We start from the raw sequence: 20808 nt of genomic DNA on the forward strand, positions 1-20808 counted from the left end.
GCTCAAAGTCCCTTATCCATCTGGCCCACCTCGGCCCCATGTTACTTCAAAAGCCCCTGGCATCTGTACTGCCAGCGAGTCCGGTAGTCTATATGGGGCATTAGCTTATGGGAAATTTGGGCCTTGTGCCTGTATGTCCTGGGCCGCATCCGGGGTCCCTCCTGGTCAGACATTGTCCCTGCCTACTGGCAGCCTTCCACTGAGGGATGTGTCCTCCCCCGTCCGTCAACACGGCCGCCTTATGAGGCATGAGCACCGTGGTAGATCCCTGGCACCGTGCAGGGTTTCAGGGGAGTGAGCGTGTTGATTGATGACCGCCTTTAGGCACGAGCTTCTCACTCACCGTTGTGCACATCCCATACACCGCCACGGCCCGGTCTCCCTCGATTGCTGTAATGTTGTTTTCCTTATTTGGGCGGGGCGCCACACTCACTGCCGCGGTCCGGGTAGGTCTCTGCTGTCCTTGCCTCACCATAGCGGGTCTCTCTCGCAGGACCAGGCACCGCAGTCACGTCGCAACCTGGGCAGGTCTCTGCCTTCGGTACCTTGCCGCAGAACCTCCCATGCCGCACCCAGGGTTCTCGCGCTGACAGGGCGAAATCGTCAGCAGTGTTATGGCAGATCCCTGGTGAGGGATGGCCCGCCGGTGTAATGCTCGCTGCGCAGGAATAAATGGACGGAGCCGGGAGCCTGCTCTATAATGTCCTTCTTTATTTCTTTTCTCGTGCGTACTGCACTTACCCTGCCCTCCCTCGTCAGTTCCCTCCCTGCCTCTCGCCTCCCTTGTGCCCCGGAACCAAAGTATCAACATGCCAACATGACAGAAATACAACAGAAGAGTGCTCATTTTGCCCAAATACAGAGGAACCCTGGAAACAGGAAGCCATTATCCTCAGCTGCTTGCCACGCCCCCACTTTCTCAATGTGTTTCGTAAGTTTCACTATCAGGCCTCTGAAAAAAGTTATTGGGTTACTGAGGCATAACTACAATAAGAGAATCTGGCATGCCCATTGATATAACGGTTTTATTACACATATGCCTCTTTGTTACAATGTTTACACTTGTTCTCTTTTGCAGAGTCAAAGGTGGCTCTTGATGTTGTTTGTCAGCCATTGACTGACACGATCGTTTAACAGATTCTGTGCAATTTCATGCATGATTGTATAATTTCTTCCTTGCTCTTCCACTGAGAATTCTGTGTTTCAGTTTATTAAAAAGATATTCCCGAGGAGGCCACCAGGGGGCGCACAGGCAATGGCAGCCTGAATACGCTGCTCCCGCCGTAACTGGGCTGCGCAGAGGGATTGAGCCCCCCCCGCAACCCCCCCACGGGACATTTGCGGTCCGCGGAGCCCGTGAACCTCTGGTGCCCCCCGGGGCGAAAGAGTGGCATCTGGGGACCCCCGGGTGCCCGAGAGTGAGCTCTGCGGCCTGAAGGGAGGAGCCCCGGAGAGCCCCAGGCAGAGTCCTGACCATCGAGGGAGGAGGTGGAGTGCGCGGGCGGCCCGGACTCACTGGTGCCCCCGACCCCCCTCATCACCCCGATCACGGAGCGCGCCGGTGCCCCGGCAGAGGACCCGCCGGCGACACCCCCGCAGCACATGAGAAAGGAACCGGCGCGGAGGGGAAGTCCCCGTGGAGGAGCCGGATGATACGCGGGCCGCGACCCGCTTAAGGAAAGGCGGCCTGCCTGCGCTCCCGAACTCAGAGCCGAGGTAGGTGGGGGGGCCCGCCCCAGTCCCCACGCAACCCTCAAGGACCCCAGGGGACCCATCGCAGGGTGCATCGGAGGGCACGGGGGGGCGAGACGGCCCCGCCCCCCCCCTGCCGAGCCAAAAGAAAAAGAAAAAAAAAAAAACAGGGGAAAGAAGTTTTCAGTTCTAAAATTGAAACAGAACATTTGGAGTAGAGTATCCTTGAGCACATCACTTCCCCAGGTGGTGGCCCCTGGGTTCTTTCCCAGGGCGAGTGCCCGCCTGGGGGCTCTCACTGGAGGAATCACGCCTGAGAGCCCTCCATCAGACCGCTACCGGACATCCATAGCCGCTCCCCCCCCACCCTAAGAACTGCTGACCAAAGACAGAGGACACAAGGGGGGGAGGGGGTGTGAGGCCCCCACCAGAGGTCTGGTGGGGCGTGTGCCCGCCCACGGGTGGCCCCCCACGGAGGGCCATACCAGAAGGAGAGAGAGCGCGCTCCCCGATCGGGCTCTGTCCCTTGCTCCTTGGGGCGCACCAGCAGAGGGGAGAAGTAGGAGGACCAAATGAGTTGGCGCCATACCCTCCAGGAGTACCGCTATCAGGACGCCAGAAGGGAGAACAGCGACCCGGACCGACGGACCGGCATGTCCCAATCCGAGACCCCACCTCCGCCCGCCCTCACCATGGAAAAGGGCTTTGCCTCGGTCCTGCAGGAGATTAGGGACATGCGGGCAGACATTGCCCAGAAAATGGAAAACATGGACCGCAGAGTGGACAAAGTCGAGGATAGACTGTCACAATTAGTCCAACCAGTCCTCAGCAGCGACCCAGGAGCTGGACACGACCCTGAGACTAACGGCCCTGGAAAAGGGAGACGAGGAGAGGGCAAGACAAATGGACGACTTTGAAAACAGGGAGCGGAGGAACAACCTCAGAATCTTTGGGGTGCCGGAGTCGGAGGGGGAGACGGAAAGAGACCTGACCCGGGTGGTGAGGGACATCATCACCCTCCTCTTCTCAGATGAGATGACGACCGAACCGACGTTTGATCGGATCCATAGAGCGGGGGGCCCCCGGTCAATTCTGGTCCGCTTCCACTATTACACTGAGAAAGCGAAGGTTCTAGAGGAGGCCAAGAAGTCGCGAGAGATATCCTACAACAACGCACAGGTGTCCATTTTCCAGGACCTCTCATCATACACGCTGGCCAAACGTAGGATGTGTCGTCCGCTGACCCAGATGCTGAAAACAAAGGGGGTGCGCTACAGATGGGGGTACCCCTTTTCCCTCACGTTCGAATACGAAGGCCAACGAGTGAACCTGATTACAGAGGAGGATATAAGGAGAGCCATACAGGAGTACGCAATAGACTCGACCCCGCGGAGGGAACCCTCCAGGTTCGCCGCGGATGAAGCCAGTGCGCGCAGGTCACGAGGAGAGAGGAGAAAGAAGACAGGCCCACGGAAATTTAAAAAATTGAACCCACCGTCCCCATCGACGGACAGGAATGACACGGAACCCGGCCAGGGTGGAGCGGGACTGTCGGGCCCGGGGGAGGGAGGGAGCTGAAGCATCTCACGGCGGGCGACAACAGTCTCGGGGGAACTGTGTAAAGATTTCACCACGGGGACTCATCATCTGTTCCGGCCCGAAGACGAGCCGAATTCCAGGACCATGGGGTCCGAACTTATGTGGATCCTCCTGGAACAGCAAGTATGAGAGTTGCATTGGGGGGGGGTAGGAGGGGAGGGTAGGGGGGCTCAAGGAGGTTTTCATTTGGACATTCACCCAGCAGGAGGCGGTAGGCTGGTGGTCCGGCCAGTTACCAACAATGGTAGAACTGTTTGGCTGGACGCCGGGGTGGGGGGAGGGGGTTAAGGGGTTTGTTGATGTGGTTACGTTCACAGGGGGGACCAGGGGGCAGTTGGGGACAGGTTTAAGGCCCACCTGGGGGGGAGGGAGGGGATGGGCAACAGGGGATCAGAGGATAACACGAAAAGAGCTGGACAAGGAAAGTGCCACGAGTCAGCTATCCTGTAGCTGGTTAATCTTAGACAATGGGTGATGATCTGCCTACCCTGGGCATGGGCTCCCTAAACGTGAGGGGGCTGAACACCCCCACCAAAAGATCCCTGGTCTGTAGGGCATTCAGGAGGGCTAAACTAGATGTGCTTTTCCTTCAGGAGACGCACTGGGCAAGGGGGAAAGAACCAAGACTACGGGGGGGGTTGGGGAAGTCCTCAGCGCCTCCCACAAGACCAAGAAAAGGGGGGTGGCCATAGTGCTGGCGAGGGACATTGGCTTTGAAGTAGAAGCCTCACTGAAAGACCCAGAGGGTCGGTACCTGTTGACGAGGGGCTCCCTGCGGGGCTCCCCCTTAACACTTGCAGTTGTGTACAGCCCCAATGAAGGCCAGGCGCAATTTTGGGAGGGAGTGAAGAACAGATTGAAATTATTCGTACGCGGGATGATGGTGGTGGGGGGAGACTTTAACATGGTCCTGGACCCGAAAGTTGATAGGAAACGCTTGGAATCCCAACCCACCAGGGCTGCAGATGAAATTATGGCCCGCTCTTTCCAAAGGGTCAACTCAGAGCTGGGCCTGGTGGACACCATTCCGACCCCCAGGGCAGAACAACCCTCCTTCACATACTATTCTGCAATCCACACATCATACTCCCGAATAGACTACATCCTGGTAGACGAGCCCCTGCGCCCATACGTCTCTGGCTATGAGGTTGACCTGGTCCCTTGGTCCGACCATGACCTGGTCCGTACCACCATTATAGGGGAATGGCGAGGTGGCAGAAAAGGGCGATGGAAGTGCAACGACTCCCTGCTGAAGGACGAAGTCCTGGCACAGGAAATGCAGGACGCCATTTCGGAATACTTCGAGCTGAACGACAATGGCGAGGTAGGTGCGCATGTGTTGTGGGACGCCTTCAAGGCGACCTTACGCGGGGTTCTCATAAGAATGGGGGCTCAGAAAAAAAGGGAGAGGGAGGCCCAAGAAAAATCCCTTAGGGGAAAGATCGCACAGCTCCAGCCGGGAGGCCCCCCGGAGGCACCCTTGGCTATGGAACAGATCACTGCCCTAGAAAATTACAAACTTCAATTGAAAGATCTCCTGTTGCACAAAACGGAGCGCAATCTCCAGCTAGTGAGATCCAGGGAAGCAGAATGGTGAGGGCAATCAGGAACGAACGGGGCTCACTAGACCATAGCACTCCAGACATAGGAGCGGCTTTTCGACGTTACTATGAACAACTATATTCGTCAGAATATGCCGGGGAAGACACTCAGATTGAGGAGTTCCTGGACTCCATCCAGATCCCGTCCCTGACAGGCGAAATGGCAGAAGGTCTAGAGGGCGGGGTTACAGAGGAGGAGGTGGAGAATGCAATCAGCGGGATGAAGGCGGGAACGTCCCCGGGGGAAGATGGGTTCTCAGTATACTTCTACAAGAGGTTCCGGTCCATTTTGGCCACACACCTGGCGAGGGTGTTCAATGCAGTACTGGAGGGGGGCTCCCTGCCGGAAACGATGATGAGAGCCATCATAGTGGTATTGCCCAAGGAAGGAAAAGACCCCACTGACTGCTCCTCCTACCGTCCGATCTCTCTTCTAAATATAGATGTTAAGATCCTAGCTAAGGTGATGGGTAAACGGTTGGAGGGGATAATGCCCAAGCTAGTACACGGGGATCAAGTGGGGTTCGTGAGGGGCAGGCAGGGCTCGGATAATATCAGGAAGACTATAGACCTAATCCACTATGCCCAGGAATCAGATCTAGAGGCTAGTTTGCTTTCCTTGGACTCCGAGAAGGCATTCGACAGGGTCGAGTGGAGGTACATGCAACTCCTCCTCCGTCGAATGGGCTTTGGGCCTCACGTCAGGACCTGAGTCTCCGCCCTCTATGGAGCCCCAACAGCGAGAGTACAGGTGAACAGGGAGCTTTCCGATTCATTCCCCCTCACGAGGGGAACACGACAGGGGTGCCCACTCTCTCCGTTAATCTACGTCCTGACGATGGAACCTCTGGCCATAGCAGTCCGGGCCCACCCCGACATCAAAGGGATCAAAAGGGGAGAAGTAGAGTTCAAGCTCTCCCTGTTCGCTGACGATATCCTAGTGTACTTGGTGGAGCCTAGCTCCTCGCTCCCCCCCCTCCAGCGTCTGATGACAGCCTTCGGGCAGTTTTCAGGACTAAAAATAAATGCAGCAAAGTCAAAGCTCCTACCCATGAGGGTCCAGGACCTGTGGTTGGACCCCCGGGACAGGTGTGCGGGGATTACGGTGGGGAAGGATTCCATTAGGTACTTGGGGGTGACCCTGACTAGAGATCTCTCGAGATTGGCCCCGGTGAACTATGGGCCTATCATGGCGGGGGTCACGTCTGACTTGAGGAGATGGGGTGGTATGATTCTGTCCTGGTATGGGCGCATGACAGCGATAAAGATGAACGTACTGCCGAGATTACTATATTTGTTCAGCGCGCTCCCAACGGAGGTCCCCGCCCAGTTGCTTCGTGATCTACAAAAAGCAATCCGCGAGTTTGTATGGCAAGGGAGGGCCCCGAGGATAGGAAAGGCCACCCTAACATTACCCAGAGAGGAGGGCGGGTTCGGACTTCCGGACTTTCTCCTTTACTACCGGGCCGCCCAGCTGCGGGTCTTGCTGGAGCACATGAAGGAGGGGATGGGCACCTACTGGTCATACCTGGAGGACATGGACGCCCACCCTCTGAAAGTGCGCGACCTCCTGTGGCTGCCGCGTAGACTCATCCCTAGCAAACTGAAAGCCCACCCAACCCTGGGAATACTCTGGACAATCTGGAGGGAGAGACCCACAACCTCATACCTCACGACGTGGACCTCTCCAATGTCTTCGCTCTGGGGCCACCCGCTCAAACTAGGTAGCAGGGGATTCAGGAGTGCCCAGTCCTGGTCGGATGGGGGTTTGGAATGGGCAACTGTTCAAAGAGGGCGAGTTCCTCGATTACGAGGCCCTGCGAGATGCACTTGGGCGGGAGTCCCTTTCAATCTTTGAATATCTGCGCCTGAAAGGCATCCTTTGTGACCAAACATGGGGCCAGAACCTACAGAGACAGCTGACCCCCTTTGAAAAGTTCCTGGACACGGCCACGTCAAGGAAGGGGGCGGTCTCCAAAATATATCAAATACTGAACACTGTTAACTTGGAGGGGAGAAGAGGGTTTCGAGGGTTTTGGGACGACCTGGCAGGAGAACCACCCACAGAGGAGGCGTGGTCCAAAGTCTTTAAGATAGCATTTCACGGGAACCTATTTACATCGGACATGGAGCACAACTTCAAGATTCTACAGGGCTGGCACAGGGACCCGTTGAAACTGTCCAAGATGTTTTCGGAGTGTCCCCCAGATGCCCAAGGGGTTGTGGCCAAGTGGGGTCGAGGGGTCATATGTGGTGGTTCTGCCCCAAGGTTCAGGGGTTCTGGGAGAAGGTACGGGGGTGGATGGCCGTGGTCACCAAGGAACTAATCCCACTCAACCCCCTAACGATGTTGCTGGGCCTCCCCCCGGAGGACACCGAACTGTATAGGTACCCAAGAATGTGGGAGACGATGTTGCGAGCGGGCAGGGTGGCCCTGGCACAAAGGTGGAAGAGCCCAGAGACCCCATCTAAAGAAGACTGGCTTAAGAAACTCAAAAACATGTTCTTAATGGACAAACCGACGGCCATGGTAAATAACGAATTGAGCACCTTTCAGGCTAACTGGTATGGGGTCCACGGGGCATGGGGATGGGACCCCCACTGACAATATGAGAACACTCTGGCAGGATGGTGGGGGGGGACTGGAAATCTCTACTCAGGGATGAAGGAGTAGCCCAGGACCCGGGAGACAGCGGATCTGACCCAGTCAATTTGGACGCGAGAGTATAGCATATCTCTGTGGCAATGAACAATGAGCAACGACGACAGCTCCAGCGGTTTGACTTTTGATGGGACACTGATCTGGGGGGAGGGGTGGAGTTGGGGAGTGGGGTGAGGGGGAGGGGGAACCTGGGGGTTTGATGACAATGTTAAAAGTGATAACTACAACGCTCCCAGCGTTGCCGTCTGTATTTTTCTTCTAAAAACTGCCAATAAAACCAAAGTTTAAAAAAAAAAAAAAAGATATTCCCAGTCAATAATGCAAGCAGTAATTTCATTTAAATCACTTTTACTCTGCTATTCTCCAATCTGTCTCATGGAAAAGTAAACGCTGCCTTCAAATACAGTTTGCAGACAGCATTTGCTAATTAATTTCTATGGAATACGGCTGGTCATGACCAGATGCAAAATGAGGTAGATTCCATAGGAATCCATTTGTTGTACAGCTGCATTCAAATCTCATGCAGGCTAACAAGACACAGTTACGAGACTGAGGACTGTTCAGCAGTGATATGATCTCCTCTCCATGCCCCTCCTCTGTCCTGTCACTGCTCCAAAATGTGGTGCGATATTAAATGGAAGTATAACATTATACCTCACTTTAACGCATCCATTTAATGTGTCATCCAATTTAAAAGGAGGCGGTCAGAAATGTAGACACTTAAAATAAGAGTAAAGAACGGAAAAAAGGCAAAATGAAGAGCCATACCTCAGAGGTGCTGACTAGAGACTGTCAATATTTGTAGAGGGATGTTATGGACGAGAGACAGGGAAGTGAGAGAGAGAATGCAGGACCAACACGTGCAAAGACAATAGTTTAGGAAGAAAAGGTTGGGAGGGAAGATAATCCTAGCCAGGAAGAGGAACACAAAGGGAAAGTAATAATTGAGTCAAGCGAGAACAAGTTTGTAATTCAAGAACTGCGTGACTATAACCTCAAAAGAACTTTGAAGGCCTCTAACGTGCTAACATGCCAACCTTTCTTCCAGCCTATTCACTATTTTTGGCATTAGCACTTCTTTCAAGTTTCTCCTACCTTTGTATTAACACAATACCTGTCTGTGTAGTCTTGAGACCTATAGAGCGACCTAAATGCAATAGACCGTAACAGTATTCATTAATTTATCCTTCTGTTAATGTTAGGTGTATGTATGTGCTTGCCTGTAATGCATAGGTATATTTCAGGAATGTTTTAATGGTCTCAAAAGAACTCATAGAGCAACTTCTGTTGCTTGAATTGCAAAATGATATATATTTTTTTAAATGTGCAAGCTAATTGTGTTAGAAATTGATAATAATGCATGGAAATTATCTAGAGAATACATTATCTATATTTTTTAGATTGAAGGAAGACGTATATCACAATGACACTTCTGGATACTGCATCCTGGGAGGCAGCAAGTATGTGCCGGGTATTGAAGGATTCTTTGGCCCTGTCAAGTATTATCGCATCCGATTTCTAGAAACAAGCGAGGTAAATTAGCATTATTTCCTTGTTGTTTCAGTATTTTTTTGTTTGCCAGTAAATTGAATTACATAATGTTTTTGGAAAACCTTTCCAGTCCACGCTCTAGGATTAACCAACTAATGGCGCTGCAATGAGAAGGAACATTGAGAAACTACTCTGATATCTGCTATATTGAGCGAGTTCTCTAATCAGAAGCCCTTGCCACAACCCTCAAATATAGAAGAGGAGGCCAGGATACACTTGTCTTCCGCTCCCATTATATTACTGAGGCTTGTGAATCTGCCACATGCTTTGCATATTCTTCCCATTTAGTGGTTTGTGTGGAGTATTACACTTTATTTTTTACCTATGAAGTGAAACAGAAGTTGAAAAGGGTGTTAGTGTCGCACTATCCTAATACCAATGTACAGGTACCAATAGTGTTCCATGTATTGACATCCTCAGCTTGTTTGTCCCGCCATTGGCCTGGTCGCAGTGTTCAGTATTGTGGATGGCTCGATCTGTCCTGTCCTGCCTATTTCTTAATCCTCCCATTCATCCATATAGTTTTTCAGAAAGGCCAGAAAAGAGCCTTGCAGTAAATGTTCAATGATACTTGGAACATTAATTCCCCTTTTCCTCTGTGGTAGTTGAGTTTCAATAAGACCAGTCTCTGGGGTTTCCAGACCTAAATGAAGGTTTGGATTTCCCTGCAATTCATGTTGAAAAAGCTGGTTCCAGGTGACAAGAAAATCATTGACAGTCTGGAATGAATGGGCTGTCATCATTAGTGTATAGGGCATTTTGGGAATTGGCTCCGATTTCATCCCATTTACTTTTATTTTCAGCACTGATCATCCGAACTGGTCATTCTTCCTCATTATTGGTGGGAGTGAACTCTACAGAGATTTTAATACCAATAACAAATCACCCACATGAAACCACAACGTATGCATCGCCCTGCCAGACCTCTACCCGTTTAGTTGAGAATCTTGCCTCATCCAGGTCACAAGTGGCTCAAGATCAAGGCATCGGCGAGAAGGACAGCCTTGTCTTGTTCCACCTTTCATGGCAAAGGGTTATGAGCACTGACTATTGGTGATGACCAAAGCAGGTGGATTGCAATATAGTTGTTACACCAATTGCAAGAAGTTTGGACTTAATTGTATCTTTTTAATTGCTTTGAAAAGGAATTTCTGATCAATGCTATGGAGGATTTTCTCAGCATCCAGTGAGGTCGCTTAACTGGACTGTCCAGCTTCATCCCTTCTTTCAACGACAGTATCAGCTTCCTCATATTCATTGCTGTATACTGTGTCTTCACGAAGCCTGGATTGATTCCCCCTTATTTTCTTGCTAATGCCTTTACATACTGTCGGTTTGAATTAGACTTATTTATCAATAGCGTTGTGGTAGCGTTGCCGGTTTGTCTTTGTTAAGGAGGATCTACTTCCTTAATAATGACAGGATCAAGAATACTGCTTGTAGTTCCTGATACTTGGACCCTTTGATTTCTGAGGGCAACCATGACGCAGTATCAATAAAACGTTCCTCCAATTTGCAGAACCTGACTGCTCCATTTCTTTTTCATCCATCATTTATTGCAACCTCTTCTTTCTGTCTGCCTTCTTTTGCCCACCCCTTCCCTCAGGCAATGACTTTTTGTCCCCTTGTTGTATCCAGCCAAACCTCCATCCTCCAAGGGTCCCACACAATGGCTTTATCACTCCAGACACTGTTAGTTATTGGGAAGGCTCAGGAGTCTCAGCAATTGCTTCACTCGAGATCTCGCAGACCTGCCCAGTAAGGATGCAGAGGGAGGCAGCCCGGCACAAGACCAGTACAGAGGATGATAGGGCAAGGCTCAGCCAAACATTTATTATGATGACTCAGCCGGGATCCCAGGTATCCCAGCAATTCCCAGGAGTGAAGTGTGACATTTCCATTCTCTTACCCCATAGTACACGTATTACCGAATTTCCAGCTACTATATCAATGTAAGGATCCCTGGGAATGACATATCCCACAGCCTTATTGGATCTGATGTGATAGAGTACACAATTTTATGATGACTCTGATTGGTATATATAAATCAGGAGTGTAGTGCCTCATTCACCGGCAATTTTTACAAAACTATCAATAGTCCTTCTTGTTATCCCCTCCGACCCCTGGGCTCCCTGCCCGGGCTTGCTTTCCTCCATCTATCACTAGTGCTCTTCCTCCGCTGCCCCCACCGTCTGCTCTCATCCTTTTTGGGATCCGGATTGTGTGTCCCTGTGTATTGTGGGAAATTGCCCTCCAATATATACCAGTCTTTCACCCATCTGACATCTTCCCCTTGCCCCAGCGCGCCAGCTTCCCATTATGCATGTGGAATGTGTCAGGCATCTCTTGGTGTTAGTAAGCCATTCAATTCTGGCATCTCCTGGTGCCATATTTTTCCTTAATAGCGACCGTATAGACTGTCCACTTGGGAAGTTGTTCTATCACACCTGTGTACATAATGTGAATTTTCAGACAAACCACTGCCATAGTTCACATCCAGGCTGATATTATGTCACAGTCTCACGGAAGTATTTGTTTGAGTGCCTTGCCAATACACAGCTGTAAATCATATTTTAGCTGAGGAAAGGGCGAATTGTGGGGATTTGTGGGGGGAATGGTGGGCAAGCAGGACAACCAGTCTCTTCAGGGTAAAGTCTCATGAGACTACTGGCAAATCGGGCTATTACATCTTTTCTGTAGGGCAAGGCTGGGGCCTCCTCAAGAATCCCAAATGATCACCTAGGTGGGATCATCGATGCTCCTCGCAGCGTCTGCCTGTTGTCATCATGGATTTAATGTTCAGTTCGCTTGCCAGTGGCATTGCATCTCCAGAAGCCTTCCTTTTCTCCATCCCCTCCTTAGGAAAGACTAGAAAAACCAACATCGGAGCACCCCTCCATTTCATTCTTTCCTTCTGCCATCAAGATATTTTCTTTGATAGGTTGACCATTATCTGGCGAGGTCTGCCAGCTCAATAGGCGCATTCTGGATTAGAAGGGCTGATTAGGGTATAGCCCACTGCCACAGACAACATCTGTGTTGCAAAAGCTGACATATTTCCTTCCACTTTCCTCGTCTTTGTTGCTCCCACACTGCGAAGATTGAAGGATCTACCTCGCATGCCTAAATCTCTATTCTGGTGCATTGTTCAGCCATATCTTCTTTCGTCTCCTTATATGCTCTGAAGCTTCCAGCCATTTCTTCTGTGAGGCGTTTTCTTTTTCCAAATCGGACACCCTGCCCTCTATGTGGAATAGTTTACGATCAGTTATTGAATCTTTATCTCCTCCGACATCTTAAACCACTTTAATCAGGAGGGTGTTGATCTCTGGTGCTGTGGGTTTCTTTCTGCAGATCTGCTTCAGGGCCAGACGGCTCCACTTGCTTTTGCCCTTCTTAAGGTTTGTATTTTCCACCAATTCAGATGGAAACTGCTGCTCTGGACTTGCTTCTTGTGGGGAAACTGAGAATTTAAAGAGCTGTGTTAGGAGGTGTTTTAGCAGGAAATGTCAGTGTAAACAGAGACAGAGATACTGTCCAGCTACAGTCCGTAGAGCTTACAGAATACACACGAAGTTAAAGAAAGACTCAAGCGGCGAAGGAATCTGCTCCCATTGAATTGCGGTATGTTTGTCTGAGATGAGCTGTGCCAAATACAAAAATTGTGGTTTTATGCATTTTCTGTTCACAGGGAAGGGCTCTGCAATGTATGAGAAAGGCATTGATGAACTTAGGGGTCGTGTTTCGTGTTTTGCATTTTAGCATGAAGGTACACTATTTCTTTACCCAAACTGAACGTCTCTCAGGTCCCACATAGCACTAGTCTGACTTGTTGTACTCTGTGATTGGTGACAGTATCACCTCCCACATATCCTGTTCAATCTGTTTCCCTTTTGCTTTTCTGGTACCTGAACAGGATAAACTAACAAAAGCTTATTAGTAACTCGTGTTGTGTTTAGACTCTGGCTCATAGGTGTCATTTTAGAGAAAGCTAGAGGAGCAGCTCCTATGAATTGTGGTAGAAAGGAAATGTATACAGATATACATCCGACTCAGTAATGAGTCCTTAGTCTTTTGTGTATTTCTGGCATGTTTAAGTGGACATTCTTTGGGCGCCTTAGTTACAATTGATTGCCTCTACTAGTAGATTAATTGTGTGAGTCCCAGATGTTCAAGGCTTGACAAAGCAGGGCTTGTTTTGCTCAATTTATTGGCTTCAAGCGTATGCCTGTTTTGCTGTACTTTTTTGTTTAAAGTGTGTGCTTGTTTGGTGTGAAGTACTTTAATTATTGTTTTATAGTATTCGTGTTATCACTTCTAATGGTGTGAACTTTCTTACTATCTTTTTTTCATGGCATGGAGTTGGTTAGGGTGTTTACAATTGCACCTGTATAATAGCCAGAAACTCTTGCTTTTGCAAATACTTATTTTGCGTGCCATACTCCCGCCCTCTTCTGACGTAAAGAATACAAGACTTTCAAAAACGTTCTCACTACATTATGTTGTTTTCACTGAATGTGTTAACTCTATTGAACATGTGCTATTGCTCTATCAGTGTGTCTGTGTCTTCATGTATGCAATAATACAACGATTTAAAGGATGAGAATCGAACTTAATAACACAACAAAGAAACTCACTGTACGGCATGATGGGTGTGGTCGATGCAACTGCATTGTCTCAAACATCTCCCTCATGGCCACTTTTCCTGAATCGGGCCAGGCATGGCCTGTTTCAGTGTAAGTGGTAGAAGGCAGTGTGTGATGTCCGGCAGAATCACAGGAGGGGAGCCTTGCTGGCATGGTGAAGTGACTGGTGCAGGAGAGTGGAGAGGCAGGCAGGCATTTGATTGAAGATTTGCGGGGATCTATCCCACTCATTGGAAGACTGAGATGTTGGTATGGGAGGGACCGTGTCCTTAGCATGGAGTGTGGAGAATGATACTAGTGCCAAAAGGGCAGGGCGCGTTTCTGGAATCTGTGATTTGGCGAATGTGCTTAGGGGTACAACATACATTTGGTACAATGGTAAAAACATGTCATATTTTAAATACCACCTATCTTTAAAATCCCACAGATATATGCCAAGTGGCCCCATGTCATGGATGACACATTGTCCAGTCCTTTGGTTTTCCATGGCATGCTGGGATTTGGTCACCCATACTTGCAATGGGAAAAATGTAACTACAAGTACCAGCATGTAATGTAAAAAACCCGGACAAGCTCAAGTTGTAACACATGACCTGAGGCCACTTGACAGCTATGACCACATGCTTATGAGTTGCGATTGCATGTTTTATTTAAGGGCTGGAGTACATAGCTAGCAATGCCTTCAGTGAATAACATGTGAGATTTTAAATACCTAATCGCACCTGATTATGAGTTGGGGGTGGTGTCATACTGATATGGCATTGGCTGAATGACCACATTTCTATGTACACCATGCCGTCGATAATCCATGCATCTCATCTGATAAACTTGTAGTTTAAAAATAGAAAGTTTTCAAAATACCAAATGTTTTCCATTACCACCATACCTGTAATAGTGCCCTTAGTAAATTACCGTAAGAGCCATGACACGCCTCGGCAGTCTGAACCCAGAAAAGTGTATCAAGCAATCTGTTCAGGTGTTTCCAGAGATACCACTGGTCTTTGCTTTGGGGTTTAGAAAGCTGGATTGGCTCGAGTTTTTTAAAAAAAATAAAAATCATTATCATTATTAAACAGTGTTGTACCATAGTATGTTTATGATCAATTATTACACTTACATTAAAACAATGGTTTGTTCAGTAAAAAGCAAAGTTATTTTTTCATGACAATCCAAAATGTATGGTTTTGTCTGTCTAAACTATATGATCATTTGATTCCAGTTACAATGGTCATTAAGCTCTGTGCATTTTAGTATCAAAAATATTCATGGCGTACATCGGTATGAATAATTTACGAGAAATACCATTAGACAGGAATGCATTACTACCCAAACACACAGACCGTTATGTTCATGGCAGTATGTTAATTTATTTTCTAGTTCCCTCCAGGTGGAGTACACCCAGAGCGATTACTTGATTTTCCTGGAACCTTTCAAATCTTAAACTCTGGTTTCACATGCACCCATTTACAATAACCGGCTTGCCGACACGCCATTAAACATGTTTATTACTATTGCCACCCTGGGACCCGGTTCACCACTTCTCATGTGTGCTCCTTTTCTTTGCCTAGATTAAAAACCAACTTTTTGGAAAAGAAATTGCTGAAAAAATTACTGAATACTATAAAAGGTGCTCCAGTATCCGGGAGATTGTCTACATCTACATAACTGTTTTACAGGAAGCCAAAGCACCGGAAGCAAAGAGTAAGTATTGTGGGAAGGAGGCTGTGATGTGCAACAGGATAGAGGGATCACTGGTCTGAAGGCGGCAGGCAATTTTATAAGATCCCATATTTAGCCTGCTACACATATGTGATTCCCAATCTACAGCAAAGAGAAATATACCAGACATGCATTTTTGAAAGAACAAAAAATCCGGCCCACTATGCAACTTTACCTTATGCAAAATATTTTGCATAAAGCATACTCTTCTCATCACGGGTTGTAGTCAGATATGCATGTCTGAAGGGAGTGCTTTCAGTTGGTACATGTTGACTTGCAACAGATGTACACGAGCCTCTGAAGGGTCCATGTTTCAACCTGAACAGAACATAATGCTCATTTTACATGTTGAAAACCGCGGGCCTTCCATTTTGCATTCTAGGTTTAAAATAAGATTGCCAAACTCGGTAAATACTGGTGTTGTGCTTACTTGACTCATGCTAGAGTTGCCAAATTGAGAGTTGAAGTGTACTGGGGTAGTAGTCACAATGGGGGGAGGAGGGGAACTACTGGCACCGTGGAACCTAGAATTGACAACCTGGGAGTATAATGTGGTTTTGAACAGTGGACATATATTGGAGTTGTGCAAACAGGGAAAATACTGGAACAGTAATGTGGGTTCACTGTAATATTTTACAGTAAAATTGCGAATAGGGCAAACTGGGAGCAATTGCATATTTTAGTGCACTATGGATTTAAAAGCTGAGATTATATTGAATTTGGTAATCTTGGAACATACTGTGAATTTGGCATCAGAGACCATAATGGGGCTGCCAAACTGTAGGCACATTGTCCATCTATGAGCCTGCACAATGTGCTAACCTGGAAGTATATTGGAAGCGCCCAACAATGAATGTTTTGGCTGGCAACCTGGTAATAAACTATGGTTCGTCAAATTTGTACTTAATAAACTATGGTTCGTCAAATTTGTACGACCTAGGATGGCCAACCTAGGGGTCTTCTGGGATTTCACAAACTTGCAGTATATTGTAGTTGTCAAACACGTAGTAAAATGGGACTGTTAAAACAGAATACACTGGGGTTGTCACACTGGAGTATGCTGGAATTAACAATGTGGAAACACGCTGTCAATGTGGGATATACTGGAACTGTACTCGGATTGTCTCGGTTTGTACCTGTCAGTACTTTAATCACTTGTGTATTTCAAGTTGCATTTTTATGGTCTTGGAACTGATGCAGTAAAAATATTTGCGTGAGTGTTATGGCTGGTCTAATGCCCAGACTTTTGCTCCTGTTATTTTCAGTGATAACACAAGCGCAAATGTCATAATTTCACCAAGTTTATTTTAGTTTATTTATTTATAGAGCGCTCCAAGCCCTTGGGCAGCTGGGCGCTAAACCTGCATATTACTAAAATACAGACAGTTGTGAAGAAGACAATATAGAGCAATTTTACAAAATTTAGAGTTAGGTAGCAATGCGACAGATATTTACAGCAGTACAGTAAGAAGCCAAAGTTCACTTAATTTCCATATATACAGGTCAATACCAGCCTAAGGAGATCAGGGTGCGGGTCTATGCAATAGTGCAAGCTGGGCAGCTATACAATGAGAGAGGCAAATTTCATACATCTTTAAGCAGATGGTCTAGGATCTTGCCTGTGTAGGCAAGCTTTCGTCTTATTGCGGAATACGTGATAGGAAGGTTAATCTCTTAAGGACAATGGGAGGGCGTTCCATGTTTTAGCAGCAAGGACAGGGAAGCTAGCCCCACCTGCACGTTGTAGATCAAAGCGAGGAAACTTGGCTGATCTAATGGGACGTGTAGATATATGTCGGGAGATGGTGTCAGATAGATAAGAAGGGGCTTGATTGGAGAGACATTTGTGAGTGAGGGATAGTCTTTTGTACGTTATTCTTTGGTTGATATTAAGCCAATTTAGTGACTGTCTTGCATCTGATATGTGGGAGTGCCTTGGAATGTTCAGCGCTGCCCGTATGGTGTTATTTTGCGGTACTTGCATTTTATTGAGGTTTTGTTTGGAGGTACCCAAATATAGTGCATTACAATAATCCAGCTTGGAGAGGACTAGGGTTCTCGCTATTTTAATGCAATTGGCAGGGGATAGGTACGGGCGGCAAGCTGTAATAAGCTTGCATGTGTAAGCAGATGAGGAGGCTATTGAGTTAGTTTGTCTAGTTAGTTTTAAAGCTGAATCTAGATAGATTCCAAGAGTTTTCACTACATCAGCTACTTTGATAATGTTGCCATCAATGTTGAATGAGGAGAATAGGGTGTCCAGATTATTCAGTTTAGCAGGGGAGCTTAGGAGGAGTAGCTCTGTCTTATCATCGTTAAGACCGAGCCTGCGCTTCGCCATCCAGGCTTGTATGATGAGGTAAATGTTGTTAAGTGTCCTGTTATCCACAGCGTGGTCACCAGTGATGGGAATGAGTATCTGGGTGTCGTCAGCGTAATTGGTGTAAGTGACGCCCAGATAGTCAAGCTCATCAAAAAGTGGTTTGGTGAATACATTGTAGAGAGTAGGACACATGAACCTTGAGGCACCCCTCAAGTGATGGGAGTTGGTGAGGCGGAGGCAGAAGTTGCAAAGACCCTCATAGATCTATTATTGAGGAATGATTCAATCCAAGCGTTAGCTTGGTCTGAGAAGTGGGCAGCGGTGGAGAGGTGTTTGCATAGAATCTTGTGATTCACCAAATCGAAGGCTGAAGATCAGTCTAATAAAAGAAGCCAGGCCAGATTACTTTTGTCTTTCCGTGATTGGATTTGGGTTTTGATCGCCGTATTCATGGTCGTCGGGATCAGCCATAGGCGATATTTTTTGTGGGAATATTAGGTTTTATTGGGAGCAGAGCGTGCGGGGGTGCCCCCCGCTCCTTTTAAAATAATACAGGGGTTGTCCCCCACGGGTTCCAAGCCTTGATATCGCCACAAAAATATGGCGATATTATTGCGGGGATATTAACACGTGGAACTGATTTATGCTGCTGGTGGCTCGAGCGTGAACACCAAACTTGACAGGATAATTGTGCAAGCACTTCCACCCTTTCAGATCCTGACATTGCACTAATGCGAAATCCAGCCAAACAAACTCATTTGACTGGCACTGTAACCAGAGTAATCCAGTCACCGGTCCAGCACTAAGATTAGTGCACACTGAGTCATTGCCTAATGCATTTCTGCCACACTCCTCTTCAGAGGTGGAACTAGTGTGAGACTCTCCATTCAGAGCTACCGGTTATTGGCTTGCTGGCTAGTAGGGGCAGTCTGGGCCTGACAGAGCTGCCCACCCCAGCCAGAATGCCAATTGGTGGCACACAGTCTTTGGGGTAGGATTCTTTACTGCAGTGACTACTGCAGGCTGCATGCAGAGGTTATTATGCAAATGAAGGATTCAGTGTTGTGGTTGTACATGCTTCCTTTGTGGAAGGATGCACAAGAGCCGACGGGTCCCCAGGAAGGGCACTGGGTCAATGGGCTCTCTAACAACCCTTTTCAAAGTTAGGTGGAGGCGTGAATGGGCACACATCACTGCATCCCATAAGGATGGGCGAGCAGTGTAGAGTGTAGCACTGCACCCATACTCATGCTGGCATTAGGCACTCTTTAAAGGTCACAGTCCAGCAGCACACTAATAGCATTTTGGTGATGAACTGCACTTTAAGACAGCCATATCATTTTGTTTTTTTGTCTTTGCGTCCTTTGCTAAGGTTTGTGGTAGCACCCGCCCATCTCTTCACTGTATGCCGGTTTACCATATACCAGCATCTTTCTATTCTCTACATCATTGTCAGCTATCTTTATTAATCATCGATTTGCCAACATTATGGACCTTCACCCCCAATTTCACATGTCTCAGATTAATGAAAATATCCTTCTTGCAATACATTTAGACTTCACACTAACAAATCTGTGCTTCGTGTCACCCTAATTGTGTGTATTTTTTGTTCAAAACATCTTCCTCCATAACATGCCACTGCTCCATTAGATGTCAATAGGAAATTAGGAACACCCTATTTTGCGCCCTTGCCTCCAACGTGGTATGAGTGGAGTTCACCTCTTCAAGGTCCGTGTTATCTTTTGGTTCTGCCTTTAAGAGGAGGCTGTCTGCTTTTAAAGTTTGTTTGAAGGGCATTGAACAAACGTGTTCACATGCATTTAGGAGAGATGGAGAGTACAGCACACTGGAATCTGCACATTGAACAAACGTGTTCATGTGCATTTAGGAGGGTTGGACAATACTGCACACTGGAATCTGCACATTGAACAAACGTGTTCACGTGCATTTAGGAGAGATGGTCAGTACTGCACATTGGAATCTGCACATTGAACAAACGTGTTCATGTGCATTTAGGAGAGATGCTCAATAGTGCACACTGGAATCTGCACAGAGGGTGAGTGAGTAATTAAACTGCACATCATTTAGGGGATCTCTCGGTGGTGACGGCGCAGAATCACAAATACCCGAAAGCTTAAGAAGGCTACCATTTTCCCTGAATCCCACTATGCGTTTGGGATACTGTCTGACGATGGGATGTTGTGGAAGGAAAGATGTTTTGTGACAGCTACAGACACACCTAACAAAATCTAACACTATGCAAATACAATTCTTGAATCAATGATGTTACCAAAAGAATTAGAGAGAGCAAAGTGCATAGCAACCCAACCTCTGTGACATAACTTCAGTCGAGAAAAGTACCTCACAGACCAAGCAGCGAGGGAGGCTCTCTTCTATCTGCTCCCTTGGCAGAGAAATGAATGCCACAAATATAAGTGAATCTATTGGTCCACTTATTCCACACTTGATGAACTTGCAGAAATATAGCAATGTGCTTCAGATACTTGGAATAATGTGTGGAACAGAGCAAGATCTACCCTTCGTAGCGATAAGCTATGGCAGTTCAGTGAGGGACATTTACTTGGTTTCAAAGCTCTCTCACATTGTTTTGCATGTGTGCTGAATGGGGTGCACACATTGCCAAAGGGGAGATTTTTGCTCAGATGAAAATAATTGTATGTTCCAGGACTATCTAAAGCGGTTTAACATTGGTACGACCTGTGCTTAGTCTGCCAACAGTTGAATGTGGGAAACAGTGCATATGTTGAGCAAGGAGTGGCAGGAATGCAGTATGCCATTTTAATAGTTGATAGGAGTACAAAATAGAAAGAGCCATATCTGACCCGTAAAGCATAAACACAGGCTGAGTGCAAAGGCTATGATACGGGACTTGATCCTGTGCTTCAGAGTGCCAGTAAAAGGTTATCCAGGCACAGCCTTCAGGGGGAAGTGATACCGAAGATTTGAAAGGTACTTAATGTTCTACAAAAGCTCCACTGTCCCGATCAACTACAA

At 47.6% G+C, this 20808-nt stretch overlaps 1 protein-coding gene across 3 annotated transcripts in view; it reads left to right on the forward strand.

Moving 5' to 3' along the window:
- SEL1L3 (SEL1L family member 3) overlaps nt 1–20808 on the forward strand; it is a 797084-nt gene that overhangs the window by 388782 nt on the left and 387494 nt on the right. For all 3 annotated transcript variants that reach the window (XM_069631849.1, XM_069631850.1, XM_069631848.1), the window contains exons 7-8: nt 8955–9087; nt 15320–15452. In XM_069631849.1, the coding sequence (XP_069487950.1) occupies nt 8955–9087; nt 15320–15452 (266 nt within the window). The remainder of the gene's footprint in view (nt 1–8954; nt 9088–15319; nt 15453–20808) is intronic.

The sequence above is a fragment of the Ambystoma mexicanum genome, chromosome 6q (genome assembly GCF_040938575.1).
Source record: "Ambystoma mexicanum isolate Mex_15411 chromosome 6q, UKY_AmexF1_1, whole genome shotgun sequence".
NCBI lineage: Eukaryota > Metazoa > Chordata > Amphibia > Caudata > Ambystomatidae > Ambystoma > Ambystoma mexicanum.